Source organism: Rattus norvegicus, chromosome 10 (assembly GCF_036323735.1).
Source record: "Rattus norvegicus strain BN/NHsdMcwi chromosome 10, GRCr8, whole genome shotgun sequence".
NCBI lineage: Eukaryota > Metazoa > Chordata > Mammalia > Rodentia > Muridae > Rattus > Rattus norvegicus.
In genome coordinates, this window is record NC_086028.1 from 11,142,370 (window position 1) to 11,156,947 (window position 14,578).

The 14,578-nt window shown below is 52.7% G+C and overlaps 2 protein-coding genes across 14 annotated transcripts in view; both read right to left on the minus strand.

Annotated features, from left to right (window-relative positions):
• Positions 1-256: 256 nt before the first annotated feature.
• On the minus strand, positions 257-2,173 carry Nudt16l1 (nudix hydrolase 16 like 1). The gene is made up of 3 exons (NM_001100782.1): positions 2,008-2,173; positions 1,666-1,926; positions 257-1,093 (listed from the first exon to the last, which is right to left on the minus strand). Exons 1-3 carry the CDS (start codon positions 2,158-2,160, stop codon positions 872-874), a joined length of 636 nt encoding a protein of 211 aa, NP_001094252.1. The 5' UTR covers positions 2,161-2,173; the 3' UTR covers positions 257-871.
• The window catches only part of Mgrn1 (mahogunin ring finger 1), a 52,148-nt gene continuing 37,826 nt past the window's right edge, over positions 257-14,578 (minus strand). For 4 of the 13 annotated variants that reach the window (XM_006245793.5, XM_006245792.5, XM_017597213.3 and 1 more), the window contains 6 exons: positions 13,606-13,671; positions 12,044-12,270; positions 9,680-9,803; positions 9,352-9,394; positions 8,208-8,306; positions 257-4,431 (listed from right to left, as the gene is read on the minus strand). In XM_006245793.5, the coding sequence (XP_006245855.1) occupies positions 4,322-4,431; positions 8,208-8,306; positions 9,352-9,394; positions 9,680-9,803; positions 12,044-12,270; positions 13,606-13,671 (669 nt within the window). In that variant the 3' untranslated portion in view covers positions 257-4,321. 13 annotated transcript variants of the gene reach the window in all.

The window sequence follows — 14,578 nt, forward strand, 5'->3', positions numbered from 1 at the left end:
CCTTCCTTACCCAGTTGGTTTTGAGCTGTGGGGATTCTCCAGCCTTCCCAGTGTTTGTGCGCCAGGCTGTAGGACTGCTGCAGTGTCAGTCCTGTCCCATGGTGGCATGCTGTTGTCCCTCTGCATACTAGGTCTGTGCCTTCAGCTCCACCATCACCACTACATGAGCTCAGTTCAAGCTGCCACCCAGATTGATTTTGGTCCTGGGCCCAACCTTCCACCTCAGAAAGATGGCCATGCCACTCAGAAGCAGACATGAGCATCAGAGGAATGGCTTTATTGTCTTCTTTCTTCCTCAGTTTCACAGAGCCAAGTCAAAGCCCTCATGGGGAAAACAAAGCCATATGGGGCACAGCCATTCTGAAACCAACCCACAGTTCATACACCAAGGAAAAAAACCCAACAGAAATCCAACAACCACCCAAGCATCATCCTACCCCAAGCTGGACCGGGTTCTGGGCTAAGGGAAGGAAGGGCTGATCTAATATGGGTCCTCTCTACTGAACAAAACCCACAACCAGTCCAGGATCTGGGTACCATCCGAGTGGTTGCCTGGGAAGAATGGCTCTAGCTGGGGCTCCACCAGTCATGAACAGACTCACGGCACAGTTTGAGCCCTGGGATGGGTGAGAAGAACATCTTCAGCTTGAAAAGCTGGGCCCGGGCCCAGGCCCAGCCCACTGACCAACCTGAGAGAGGGTGGCTGGGTCCCAGGGACTGCTTGGGACAACAATGATGAACAGCTGCCTGCTTGTCCCTTGCAGTAGAAGGGATGCAAAACCAAACACACTAGAAGGCACGCTTCTCGGGAATTCCAGGGCCTGTGGGCAGAGACAGCCAAGGGAGGGCAGGGACCTGCACAGGAACCACCTCAGGATGAGGCCGGGAGCAGCTTCTCTAGGGCCTTCTTCTGCTTCTCCGTGGCTGAGGCCAAGGCCTCGGCCAGCTTTTCCGAGGGCATCATGTTGAGTACCTTAAGGGCAAATAGGAGCTGATATTTGGCAGTGCTGACGAAGGCGTTGCTCAGAAAGTTAGGGAAGCCTCCTACTCGATCCTTCTGTGTGTACAGTGGGACACGTACAAGGCCCAGGACCTGCGGGACAGAGGGCACGGGTGGGGCTGGGCTCTCCTGTAGAGGCAGGACTCTGGCAGAAAGGCCTGTCAGCCACCAGTTTGCCAGAGACAGGGAGACCCAGGCCCGGTCTGGCCAGGCATTGCTAATGCAGTAAAGCCCCTTCTCCCCAAGTTTCAAGGCCAATCCTACGCACTCCCCACCCTGTCTGGCTGCAACTCCCATGATCACTAGTTTCACTCTATGCCCTTTAGACCAGAGAATCCTCAAATCCCCAAATTTCCTCAGGAGGTAATCCTAAACGCTACAATCCGGTTTTTGTTTTGTTTGTTTTTTGTTTTGTCTGTTCTCAATTTTCCAAGCAGGCCCTGATCATCCCTTCCAGTGACCCCAAGCCCCACTCCCAGGATTGACAATGGCAGGCAACAAGGCAATGTAAACAGCCCATGACCCAGATCCCAAGTCCCTCTTCCCATCCAACAAAGCCAGGGTGAGGACCCTGAGGGGCACTTGTTACCCATTGGTGCCTTCTGTGGTGCCAGAGCCAAACCTCAGGAGTGGGAACGGGGGCGGGCCCCAGGCAGTAGTCCCACCTCCAAACCGTGGTCCCGCGAGTGCACAGCGCTGATCTCCACAGCATGCAGCTGTTCCAGCGTCAGCTGCCGTGCGTACAGGTGTGCCACCACACGGTGTGGACCCTCAGTCAGGTGTGAACTCAGGTAGTCAGCTTCAGTAAGGCGTAGGCCGCCCAGGCCCAGACCCAGGACCCGGTTCAAGCCATCCTCCAGTGACCAGAAGCGGCGGTCCACGAAACCCCCGGGAAAGCCCAGCAGCCCATCGAAGCGCATCTGCATCTGCAAGGTAAGCCTGGTCAGGACGCGGGGTCCACTGGGTGTCCCAAGCGATCCGCCCTGCTAGCCCGCCCGGCTCCTCACCAGTACTGAGAAACGCATGGGGATACGGCCGAAAAGTTGCCCGGGGTTGGCAGCGTACAGCATGGCGTGGCATGAATGGCTCCAGCCGGGCCCCAAGCGCATTGCTTCCTCCCGACTGATCTGCTTCAGCTCCGGAACCGTCGTGGTCGACATCTTGATGTGCTCCAGGCCCACTGCCCAAATGAGCATGCGCGACCCCGCCCACGACACATAGGCCCAATCCACGTGCTTCCACGTGCATAAGCCCGCCCCCACCAGCCCTGAGACTGGTGTTGAATCCAGCAAAGACTCGAGCTCTTGGTGGAGGCGGGGTGGGGGTGGGGTTATGTAGTTAGCTACTCTCCTTTACATAGGAGACCCCCCACGACTACCAGAAGACTACGGCTCCCAAGATGCACAGCACCGAGGCCAGGTTGTCCTAGGGAGGTACACTGATCATCAAGATGTGCCAGTCTCAAGTCCCAAACGTCATTGAGAGTGCAGCTGGAAATCTCAATATCCACCTCATCCATGATCTTTCCCTGAGGCTCGACCCGGAGCTTGTGACTCCACTGCCCTGTGAAATCATGCCTTTAAAGACTTAAGCATCTAAGTGACTCCAGCTCAAGTGATGGGTCCCCCTTGTCATAGGCTTTGCCCTCTGGTACATTGATTAGTACTCGGTAGACATCACAAGAGCTGGGGTGGGTATAAGAACTAGGACCATCTGCCCACCTGGAGGCTGAGATCCAGCAATTGCTCCGTGGAGGTGAGCCAAATTCTATGTCAGCTTCAGACAGAGCGAGCAACAAAACAAGCACAATGACCGTTGTCTGTGTGTGGAGGGGCTGCTCACTGCCCCTCTCACAGAAGCAAATGAAGGCAGCACCAAAACCTGTCAGCCAGTGTCCTGTCAGTACACCGAGAGCCAACAGTGCTGCCTACAGTGCTGTGGCAGAACAAAGGCGCACATAGAATATTGCTGCATGATTTTATTACTATAAATATACAGTAAAAATGAACCCAAACTAGCCAATCAGTACATCAAATGATAGTACATGTGAATCTGAGACAGGTAAGTGTGGAGTCTGCATCCCATCTTTCAAAGTACTGGCACCAGGCGCCAGGGTGTTGGCAGGTGAGAAGTGAGGGGTGGGCATGCACATGCTGACATGTGTGCACATATGTGCATTCAGAGAGAGAGAGAGAGAGAGAGAGAGAGAGAGAGAGAGAGAGAGAGAAAATACGGATGGATATGCAGACAGAACTGTGCTTACAGGCTTACCAGAGACCAGGCCAGTCACTGCTAGGAAGGAGCAGGGGGAGAGCCAGAGCTCAAGCAACCCTGAGCCTAAAGGGGTCTCCATGCATTGCTACAGGCTGTCACCTGGGTGAGTGGCAGGGCAGCTCCTTGGGCTGACTTCCCTCTCTAACTGACCAGGGAGCTGCATTGCCTGGGGCATCTCTGCCCTGGGGCCACCCTTGGGCTACTTCTGCCTTAGAAACCAAGTGACCCTAGGATCCTGTGACAGAAGCCTCAGACAATAAATCGGTAAGAAAGTAAAAGGACAGGTAACTGGCAATGGATGTGCTGTGGAAGCTGCTCAGGCTCGTCCCTGGCAGGTGGTGGGCAGTGTTGCCCTGCAAGCACAAGCATCTCCATCTTGGAGGCCTGTGAGGATGTGAGTGAAGCAGGACCTGTGAGGGCTACTGGACACTGACCACTGCAAAGGACTGTGGTGTTAACACAGTCTGACTACCCCCGCCTTGCCTCAGCTGCCTCAGCTGGACAGCTGCCAGAGATCACTAGTGGGTAGTAGAGCAGAGCAGGAGGGGACCTGGAGGCTCCAAGGAGGGTCACCCATGCTCAGGACATCTGTAAGGTGAAAGAAAGCAGCAATGACAGCCTGGCTGCCTTGGGGTCACATGAGACAGGCATTGTTTCCTTCATAACCGTAACCTAGGCGGCCCACCTTCCAGAGTGTTTGTGAGGATGACACTTCAGTCCATGGGTAGATTCTCTTATGCTGGTTTGCTAAGTGCTCAAAGCATCAGCTTTGACAGTTGGGGAGAGTCCCTCTAGGGCTCGTGGCCCATGGGGACAGCTGCTGTCCTTCATCTTGTACCATTTACAAATCTATTGACCATAAAAAAGGAGGGTGTGGGGAGGAACAACCCACTGTGCAATTGGATCAAGGTTCCCTGTGGCCCCTCAAATCCCAGTGGCCACATGAGGCGTGCAGACAGGAGAGGCCAGGGTCTCGCTGGGGTCCAGGGAGTCTCCTGGCAATGTTTGGGATGCTGAGGGCTCTGTGCTGCCCACTGAGCCATACTCTCAGAGAGGGGTCAGCTCAGAAGCTCCAGGTTCGGGACTAGAGCCACTCAGCAGAGGCCAGGGGGAGCTGGTGGTGGCAAGGCTGTGTGTCTCCATGGAGGTGGACCATCCTGTAGGTGGGAGCAGAGAAAGGAGGAGTCATGATTGGTTGGTGGTCTTGCATCTGTTCATCAACCCAGAGCCTCATGGGGCTTGGTCAAGAAGCTCCACTGGAGAAGTGGGCCTGAGCCTGTCTTCCACAGAGGCCTCTGCTAAGTGCCAGATGCCAGAGCTATGGTGCTGTGTAGCGTTATCCCAGGGCAGAGCTTCAGAGACATCTCCAGCTCTACCCTCTGCATTAGGAGCTTCAGCTTCAGGAAAGGCAACCTACGTACATCTCCCGTCTGTGACCTACACTCCCACCTCACCCAACACAGCTGCCCCTGCCTCCTACAGAAGTTATAAATAGCAGTGGCTGTTTCGGGAGTGCAGCTTAAGGGGGACAAGCAAGTTCCAAAAAACCATGAACCCTACCAAAGCCAAAGAAACGGCACCAGGTCTGGCTCCCTGGCTCATGGGAGAGGACTGCGGCATAGACGTCTCACCAACTTGGCACTTCCCAGACAGGTTGTGTGAACCTGGCTATTATGGTGCTGTCCTTCTGGGGAGCCCTGACAGGAAAGGCTGCCATCCCCTCTGTAAGAACCTTAAGAAAGAAGAGTCCCTGCTTGTCAGCCTGGTCTTCACGGGTGCTTCTGTAACCAGCAATCTGGGCTACCTCCAACAGGGCACCAATCCACTGGTCCCTAAGATTGTCTGTGTGTTTGTGTGTGTGTGTGTGGTGTGGCAAAAAGGTTTCAGAGACAGGATGGACAGGTTCCCAGTGGCAATGATGGTTTCATGACAGAAAAGCTGAGCAGTCCACAAGAGAGCTGCATACCAGGAAAGGGGACAGAGGCCACAGTGACAAGTGAAGGAGGCATGAAGAATTCCCTTTGCACAGGCTGTGCCTTTTTTTTTTTTTTCTCCTTTAAAACCAGAGACAAGGTTTCTCAGTATAGCCCTGGCTATTCTGTAACTCCCTCTCTAGACAATGATGTCCTAGAACTCAGAGATCTGTCTGCTTCAGGGTCCTGAGTGCTGGGATTAAAGGCCTGGACCACCGTGCCTGGCATTATACTGTTTTAATGTTTCGTTTTCATTCTAAGTCTGAATGTTCTGTCTGCGTGTATCCCTGTGCAGAAGTTGCATGCCTGGGGCCCACAAAGGCCAGAGAGGGTATCCAATCCTTTGGAACTGAAGTCAGCTACCATGTGGGTACTGGGTCTTCTGGGGAGGAGCCAGTGAACCTTCTCTCCAGCCCCCCAGGATACAACAGACCTGGGAGGATGTACGTGTCCCACAGACTGGAGCACTGATGGGAGCAGGTGATGTAGGGCCTCCCAGCAACTGGAGCAAATCTCAACTACTGCTTAAGGCCACAACTGCAACTGAGGCAGGAGGAATGTATACTAGAAGTATGTTTGGGCTGCAGAGCAAGTTCAAGGCCAGCCTGGGGAACTTTCTAAAATAAGACCCTGTCTCAAACAGTAAAGAGGGCTGGGGATATAGCTCAGTGGCAGAGTGCCTACCCAGCACTGACTTTTGTTGTGTGTGGGCCCTAGGATGTTGCTGCACATGTTCCTAGGACTCCCTGACTCTCCAACTCCTCCCTCCTACCAGTGACAGTAACTCCAGAGCCTGAGTTGAGTCACTGCTCGAGGGACCCTACATTATCACTTTAGAAGAGCCTGGGTGGACAACTGTCCAGGTAGGAGACCCTCTGGCTCCAAAGCCAGGAACACCAGGAGGCCACCTTTCAGACACCAAGGTACAGCAACCATCAGTGGCTCTGGACTCTGGATCCAGAAAGCACCCCTCAGGGGATTGGGCTCTTCTCTGCAGATATACCCAGCCAAGCCACCAGAAGTGTGGAGGAAAGGTCACGTACCAGCTTACTCCTCTATACCAACAGAGCACGACTCAGGACCCAGGGCTGTGCAGAGAGGAGGGAGAGATAGACGGAGCTCAGTTAGCAGAAAGGCATGAACTTTAGGGTCAGGGGTGGGAACTATCTAGAAACAGACTATTCATACATCACCTGCTACAACAAGAACCTCCAGGACAGATCCTGAACAACTTTCTAACCAAGAGAGAGACGTGTATGTGTGATGCTAACAGGCATGGTTCCTCTTGTGGCTACAGAAGCCAGGCTACTGGACCATGGAGAGGACCCAGCAGTCTTCTATTTCGTGGCTTTCCCCCGGCCCTGTTCTTTCTATCTGCAGGGGACCTGGATTCGGTGAATTCAGCTGCATCCAGAGGATGACAGTGCAACCATCAGAAAGTAAAGACACCAGCTACATGTGTATCCTTACAAAGATAAAAGATATGCAGCTTTCTCAGACAAAAGCCCACAGAAGAGACAGTGCCACTGTGAGAGTGAAAAGCACATGCAGGTGTGTACAACAGCCACACACACTGTCCACCATCCTCCAGAGAGCTCCAACAGGATGTGCAGAGATGGCAGTATGCCTCCATAACAAAGGGTTCTCAGAGAGGAGCTGGGATCCAGAAGCAATTTCTGCGCAGGACTGCCCAAGACTAGCTCTTCCGAAGCTACGCACACAGACCCTGCCTCCCCATGGCTTCTACAGCTCCACCTCCCACTTACTTGGTGGAACTAAACACAGCCTAAGATCCTACCTACAGCTGTCTCTGTGGCTAGTCCTAATGTGTTGCTGGTCACAGCTGGGGTTAAATACTCTATGCTGGACAGTGAAGGTGCCCTCAGGGCCATCTGCAAGAGCAAAACTCATAGCTGGGACTCAAGAGGTCCAGGGGCCTCTCCTGACTCCCTGCTCAGCCAAATTAAATAGATACGGGGGGTGTTCCTAAGAACATACCAGAATTGTGTCCTTATAGAATGTGTTGGTTCTAAACACACTTCGCTTATGGGTTTGTTTTGGATAAGCCATGGTGATCTAAGACAACCCATAGCTGCTCTCCCACAAGGGGTGACCTGATGACCCCTGTGTCCTCTATGAGTCACTTCATATCCAGAAGACAGGGGCAGACATCCTCTCTGCCAAAGGATGCCACAATCTACCACTATGAAGCAGCCCTGAGAAAGTGAGCAGGGCCAAGCAGGGGCAAAGGAGTCTCTCTGCTTTGTGGAGCAGCCCAGCTCTCTAGGTAGCTACTTTTAAGAAGGTGTAGCTGCTTAGAAGTTGTAATGGCTGTTTATCCAAGTTTCCAAATGGCAGAACTCTTGTAAGTCTGAGAGACCCACTTCTAGCCCTGACCTGGAGCCCCCAGTGTGCAGCTGAGGTCTTCATCCCAGAACAGAGGAGGAAATAAGCGACAGCCTGTACCAAAACCTTCAGAGAATAACAGCAAGTCCTGGCCCACTGCCCGTGGCTCAACCGGTGCACCCTACACTTAACCCTCTGGTCTGACTAGGAATGAGCTGTTGTAGCCTAGGTCAGCCCCAGGCAAACATCTGTGGCATGGGCCACAGAGGAAGAAAGAAGGCAATCTCAGCAGAACCAGACTGGCTTCCCAGGGTCTCTGCAGGGAGCAGACAGAGAACAGACTTTGTCCTTTTACCCTTTTAGTTTGAGCAGCTTGTCCTGCCTTCCTTGGGCAAAGTTTATCTCAGTGGGAAACAATCTTGGCCAGCAGGAAGCCAGCAGGCAGACAAGGTGGGCCTGACCCATGCTGTGGGGATTAGCAGGGTAGAGCTCAGCGCCAGAGAGGACCTGGGCTCTGAGAGGGTACAACAGGTCTCTGAGATTCCCTTTTTCCTGCTCCCTCAGAGACAGAGGTAGGCTCTGTCCAAATGTTAACACAGGCTTGGTGCTGTTACCTGGTAGGTAGATGTCAGCAGGAGGGACTGGCTGGCTGCAACCATGATGCTGGGGACTGCCATCCTGCAGGACATCATCAATAGAGGGTACTCGGCTTCCTGCAGCATGGAGAGGAGTGAAATCAGGACACACAGGTAGAGAGAGGTCCTTGTGGTGCACTCTGACTCCATATACTCGAGAGATCAGTGGTGGGCATATGCATAGGTGAGAAGTTTTGCTTCTTTTGTTTCAAAACCAGTCTTGGTTGGAGCCAGGTGGTGGCTGTCCTTTGCTTTTCCTTGCAGCTGAGCCATCAGGAATGGTACCATTACCCCAACCAGTAATGGTGCATTGCAGGGCAGCCTTCTGGAGCAGCCCTGAGGACCATCCCTAGTCCCCATCCCTCCGCCCCCACAAGTCCTTACCAACTTGAACCTGCATTCCTAATAGAGGGAGGGGCCCAGGCCCTAGGTGGGAAGCCGAGGCCCTGCCTGAGACAGAGGACAGAAATACGAGGCCAGTCTAGAAAGGCTGCAGTGACCACGTTGCTCTTAGTGGTGCCACCCCATGCACACCCAGGGCCTCAGCCTCCTGCAGGTGGGCCTCGTATGAGGGGACCTCTCAGGAGGACGCAGGATACAACAGAGCAGCTACAACTGCACGGGGGTTGGGGGCATCTCATCATCCCATGAGCCTCATTGCTAGTTATAGCCATGTCTGAGACAAGTGACGGGCCTCTCCTAGATGCCAGCCCTGAATCTTGCTTTGTTCTTCTGTCCAGCAGCAACATGGCAAGGACTAAGCAGAGGCAGGCTTGAGGGGGTTCCTTACCACCCAATAAGGATGCAAGCAAGAAGGATGGGGGAACCCAAGCCTCCGGGGCTCCCGATTAAGCCCCCACTATAGGAAGGTAAGGAAGTATCAGCTGTCCTCAACTCATCAGGAAGACATAGCCACAGTATGACAAATGGCTCCCACACATGGGCAGAGCTTCCAGGACACACATGCGGTACTGGCCAGTGTCACAATGCCCTTACCATCTCTGCACACTAATTGTCCAGGTTCCTGACAGCAAGAGCAGGGTAGGGCGAAGGGGTGTATGTCCCTGACCAGGACCCAAAGCTTACCAAGGGCTCAGGGACAGACCTGGGAGAAGCGGCTCACCTTGCTTTAGGGATGGCTCACCCACCTCCTCTGTTCCGAAACTCTAGAAGACAAAGAGGAAAGGCCTCTGATGCAAACGTCCTCAGGTCAAAAGGGCCAAACCCTGAGACTAAGCTGAGGGCAGTAGGCAGGGATGCCACGGGCATGCAAAGACATTACTGGAAGCCAGGCTTCATATGTGGGCTTGTCTACAAGCTTCAAAGTGACTCCACCACAAGGCACCCCACCTAGTCAGGGACACTCATCTGTCTAGCTATAAGTGTCTAAAGGGCTGGGGAAAGGTCAGGATCAGTGAGGAAGGCCTGGGGAAGGCTGGCCATGGCCTCACCTCAGGGGAGCTGCTCTCCTGAAGCACGAGCTCCACACCGCTTGGTGGGAGAGGAGCCTCCGGGTCCTCTGAGAGCTTCTCCTCATCCTCCTCATGAATGGGAGATGATGGAGACCGCAGGGTGCTGGGGAGAGGAAGGAAGCAGGGCTATAGGACAGGTGTATGAGGAATGCAGTCCTACAAAAGGCCACAGGGGCCAGCAGCCTTTGCATATATATACACCTGGAGACAGGAGAGGTGGCATGTCTGCAAAGATTCAAAATGTGAACCTGCCCAACAGAGGCTCCCTAGGGAGAGGTGCTCTTCAGCACAGACCGGAACAACAGAAATCTAGGCCGGCACAACAACTTCCTGCCTCACAAGGACATCAGCACAGGCCTCACAGCCTGACACTACAAGAAGAGACATTGAGCCCCAGGCAAACATCAGAGGGGACTGTGTCTCTGAAGTTGTTCTGCCATATACACAGAGTACAGGGCCTCGGCAACTTGCAGAAGACATTCCTTTCTTATACTTTTCTCCTTGAGGATGTCAGCAGAGTGAGACTGACCAGCCACCCCAGGCTAGTCTCCGAGGGAGCAAGACTGACTCTTGGGCAGCCTGAGGGATGTGGTACCAGAGCGTCTTGTGATGCTGAGGGTGGAGCTCTGTGATAGAACTGTGGCCCCACATGCACATGGTCCTCCGGAAACACAGATATACAAACCCCATCTGACAGATTAATATCGAGGGCACATAGAACCTCAAGAAGTTGTACTCCACATAGCAACTCATCCAATCAATAAATGAACTCAGAGCAGTTTGCAGAAGAAATACAGCCTTAGTTGTGTGGCACTGGGGAGATAGAGGCAGGAGAATCAGTGCTCTAGGCCAGCCAGTCAAGGCTGCATGAGAGCATCTCAGAATACTCAAAAAGAGTAAGGTCACCAGGAAGTGATCAGGCAGAGGCAGATGGATCTCTGTATCCGAGGCCAGCCTGGTCTACAGAATAAATTACAGGATAGCCAGGGCTACACAGAGAGACCCTGTCCTGAAAAACCAAACCAAACCAAATAAATAAATTTGCAGGAAAACTGATGGAACTAGAGATTATGTTCAAACAAATCTAGCCAGACTAAGACTCCATCATATGCTGCAGAATCCAGATTTTAGTAAGTATAAACTTAGTAAGTGTATTAACATGTGGGGCATGAAAGCAGAAAGGGACTGTGTGGGGGAGAAGTAGCCAAAGGAGGCAGCGACAACACAGGGTGTATGACAATAAAGGTGTATGTAAATGAAGGTGTATGTAAATGAGGTCAGGGAGAGAGAGGGAAAGAACCAGGATGGGTGTGTGGGACAGTTCAGCCACAGTGATACAGATGTGTGAAATGCCACAGTGACTATCACTGTTTCATATGCTAATAAGGTAAGACCAACCTAGCAAAAATACCCACTTACAAAAGCGAAGGGTACCACTTGCAGAGAGCCATGGGCCTTCCAGTGTGAACAGAGAAGCAGTGGAAAGTGGCAGAGCCTGGAAAGGGGGCACACATCTGGCTTAGCCAGCACACGGAGCAGCAGCAGCAAGGTGTGCTGCCTGGTACTGTCAACCCGATACAATCAAGTCAGCCTCAGAGCAGAGCCCAAGCCTGTCCCCGCGCTTTTTTAGTTATTGAAGGATGGATAGGAAGGGCCCAGATCATTGCAGTGGGATCATCCCTGGGCTGGTGCTCCTGGGATATATAGGAAAGCAGGTTGAACAAGCCATGAAGAGCAAACTAGTAAAATAGCACTCCTCCATGGCTTCTTTCTGCACAGCTCTCCCCTCCAGGTTCCTGCCCTGTTCTAGTTCATGCCATAAGATACAGAAGTGTAGATCCTTTCCTCCCCAACTTGCTTTTGGTCATGGCATTTCATCACAAGAGAAACCCTAACTAAGACACAAGGCAATACCTGCTTCACGCCCTAGCATCCCCATCTCAGCTGCTACTGCTGCTCCTTAGACGAGATATGCTTAGGTGATCAGCTGCTAAAAATTCCAAGATTTAAGTCAGCTCCCTGGGCAGGGACATGGCACAGGCCCGTACAAGTCACGACAGCAAGCAACTGGTAAGGCTTGAGGCCTTGTGAGCACTTTCCTTGATGCACTGCTCTACTCAGTGCAGGCTATGACCAACTATGGCAGAGTCTGACCCGCTGTTGTGCCTTTTGAGTCCCAATTATCAAGGAACAAAATGTACCACAAAGTTCTGTAAAAACACACAGAGAGAAGCCTTGCAAGTCTTACATGCACACACAGCAGATCGCCCTCCCTCCCTTACATATGCCCACTTTCACTCAGTGTGCTGACACACCTCATCAAGGGAGAGACACTGGCCTCACCTGTCTGGAGACTTGCTCTGTGTCTTGCCCTTCTGTATTCCATTTTCTATGATTCGATCGAGTCCAGCAAGGGGACAACTGGCCTGGGAAAGACCGTCCGAGATGCCTGAGTAGGTGATTTCCTCATAGAGGGGAGCTGATGGGATAGCCGGGGAGACAGCCCGTAGTCCATTGAGTGCCTCGAGCAAGGAGATGGGCTCATAGCCAGGTGGGACACTGTCAGAATTCTGTGGGAACAAAGCCAAGTGAGGAGGGACCAGACAGGCTCCTTGCCCACAGCCATGAAACACCAGAAAGGGGACATTCTCCTCCCTAAACCTGCTTGGCTATGTCTCGATCATGCCACTTTCTGAAGGCTTAAGCCCCATCTCTTATCAAAAGCTACCTTGCAGAATGGAAGTCATCCTGCTCAGGATTCCCTTGGCCACCAGCTTCAGCACACATCCCAACACCCAGATGTCCAAAACGATCATGAAGGTCTGCAAAAGTCACTGCGCCCCTCACTATCAAGGCCTACAGAGCTTGCTTTGCCACCTTGCACAAGTGGAAAGTGTGATGGGTTAGTGAAAACAGCAGAACTCAGGTAGAGCAAGCCATGCCAGAGGCTAGGTGCTGCCCTAGACCAGGGGAAGTATGGCCTCCAGGGACCCCAAGCAGGATGACAGTGGGGGTAAGGGAGGGTGCTAGCTGCTGCAGCCTCTCATTAGGACTAGATGGATTTGGCAGGGGGAAGGGGAGAGGACCATGCCCAGATCCCAGGGAATAGCGGCCAGGCCGTGGAGTTCTGTAGACAACTGTGCTGCTCCCACAGGCTCTCACAAACCAGACAGAGGGGAGGGCTCATGATTGCTCACACAGGAAGTGCCTACCCTGTGAATAACAGGAGGGGCAGCACCCCTGGAAAATGTGATCTGCACCAGGTTGGTGCTGGTCCTCTGGCTAACTCTCATCTGTTCCTACTGCCTTCAACTTAAAGGTGAAGAACTGCCTCCTGCCCCACACCCTCCATAAAGGAAAACTCGCTGCTTCCCAAGCGTCTTCCTTCTGTTACACTAGCTGTCAACTGGCTCTCACTACTACCTGACTTTTGCTCCCTCTTTCTCTGTCTGATGCCTGGGGTGCAGGAGAAATATCAGAAAACCAGAGTCCTCGGCCCAAAGAGCCAAACTTCAAGAGACAGCCAGCCAGGATGCAAGACATGAAGCATGCGGGGAATGCCGTGTGCCAGGAGGAGCAGCATTGTCAGCTCCACCTTCAGCATCAACTCCACTGCCAGCAAGAAACGAAAGGGAACCAGGGCGCTCAGGAGCTACAGCGAGCAGAGCTGGAAAGAAGGGCTGTGCCAGGGCTGGCTACCCCAGGCACCGACCCCGAACAACACACCTTCAGCTTTGCTTGTGCCATAAAACTCCCTTCCTGGGCAGGGGTGCCGGGACTAGGGAGAGCAGATTTGACAAAGTGTGTTAAACACATTAGCTTGGGGTTAAAATGACCTCCCACACTTGTTGGTTTAAAATTAAGGGTTGAGGCAAAAACGGAGCCATATGACCAAACACACTTACTGTTTCCCTTTTAGGTTTCTTGCTGGCCAGGGAGGCAGGGTGCGACTTTGATTTTTTAAAGGGACACTGTCAAAATAAAAATCACATGTTTTACAACTTCTACCTCCACATGGCATGGGGATTAGTGGGGTGAGACAGGCCTCTGGTTTACTGCCCTCCAAGCACACCCAGGAATTGAATTCCAAAACTATGGTAGACTTTAGACCATACTCAACACAACAAAAATTCTGCATTAGGGCTACATAGGCTACCTGCACATTTAAACAGTTCCTGGGAGCCCTGCAGTGGGTCCCACACAGAGAAGAAGGGTATGGGATCTAGCCACCTAACTTACTCATGGACTGGGTCTCCCCAAAAGAAGAGGTCTTGGCCAAGGTATCATGTGGCTGGTCATTCAGCCCCATCTCTACCTAACGACTCTCTAGAGACCTTATTTGGGGACTTCACAGCCATGGCCTCGACAGGACAGGTGGCAGAGAACAAGCACCTACTGAGGTTCTCAGAACCCTGCAAAAGGTAGGTGCTTCCCAGAGCAGATTAGAGCTTCTGGCTACTTACAAATCAAGGTTGTGTCTATTCTGTAATTGGTTCACTCAGAATAAGAGGACGGACAGAAAGGGATCCACCTGACCTTCAACCAACAGGGTAAAACCAACTAACAAGCCAGCACTGCCCAGCACCAGTGGATCCCTCTGCCACATTCAGACCCCTCCTTCATGGGGCAGCCCCACCTCAGAGCCATTTTCCTACAACCAGCAAGCACAAGGTTGGTGAGCGCATGGTTCTTCAACCAAAGCCCACACAGTATGCCTGAGAGCAGAGTTGTTGCAGGGGTCCTTGTGTGTGTGTGTGTGGCCGGGGGATGGTCCATTGCAGCAGGAATGCTACACTTCTAGCCTGGGGGCCTGAACAAAGCCTCAGTTTTTGAAAGAGAGGAAAAAAAAAATCTACATTTCATGGAATACTTCTAGGC

What these genes read in the sequence shown, in the direction of transcription:
- Nudt16l1 (NM_001100782.1), bottom strand. Translation starts at nt 2,160, where the DNA reads ATGTCGACCACGACGGTTCCGGAGCTGAAGCAGATCAGTCGGGAGGAA. An exon ending in CCATGCGTTTCTCAGTACTG is followed by an intron (nt 1,927 to 2,007) that starts GTGAGGAGCCGG and finishes CTTACCTTGCAG; the next exon opens with ATGCAGATGCGCTTCGATGG. An exon ending in CGCGGGACCACGGTTTGGAG is followed by an intron (nt 1,094 to 1,665) that starts GTGGGACTACTG and finishes TCTGTCCCGCAG; the next exon opens with GTCCTGGGCCTTGTACGTGT.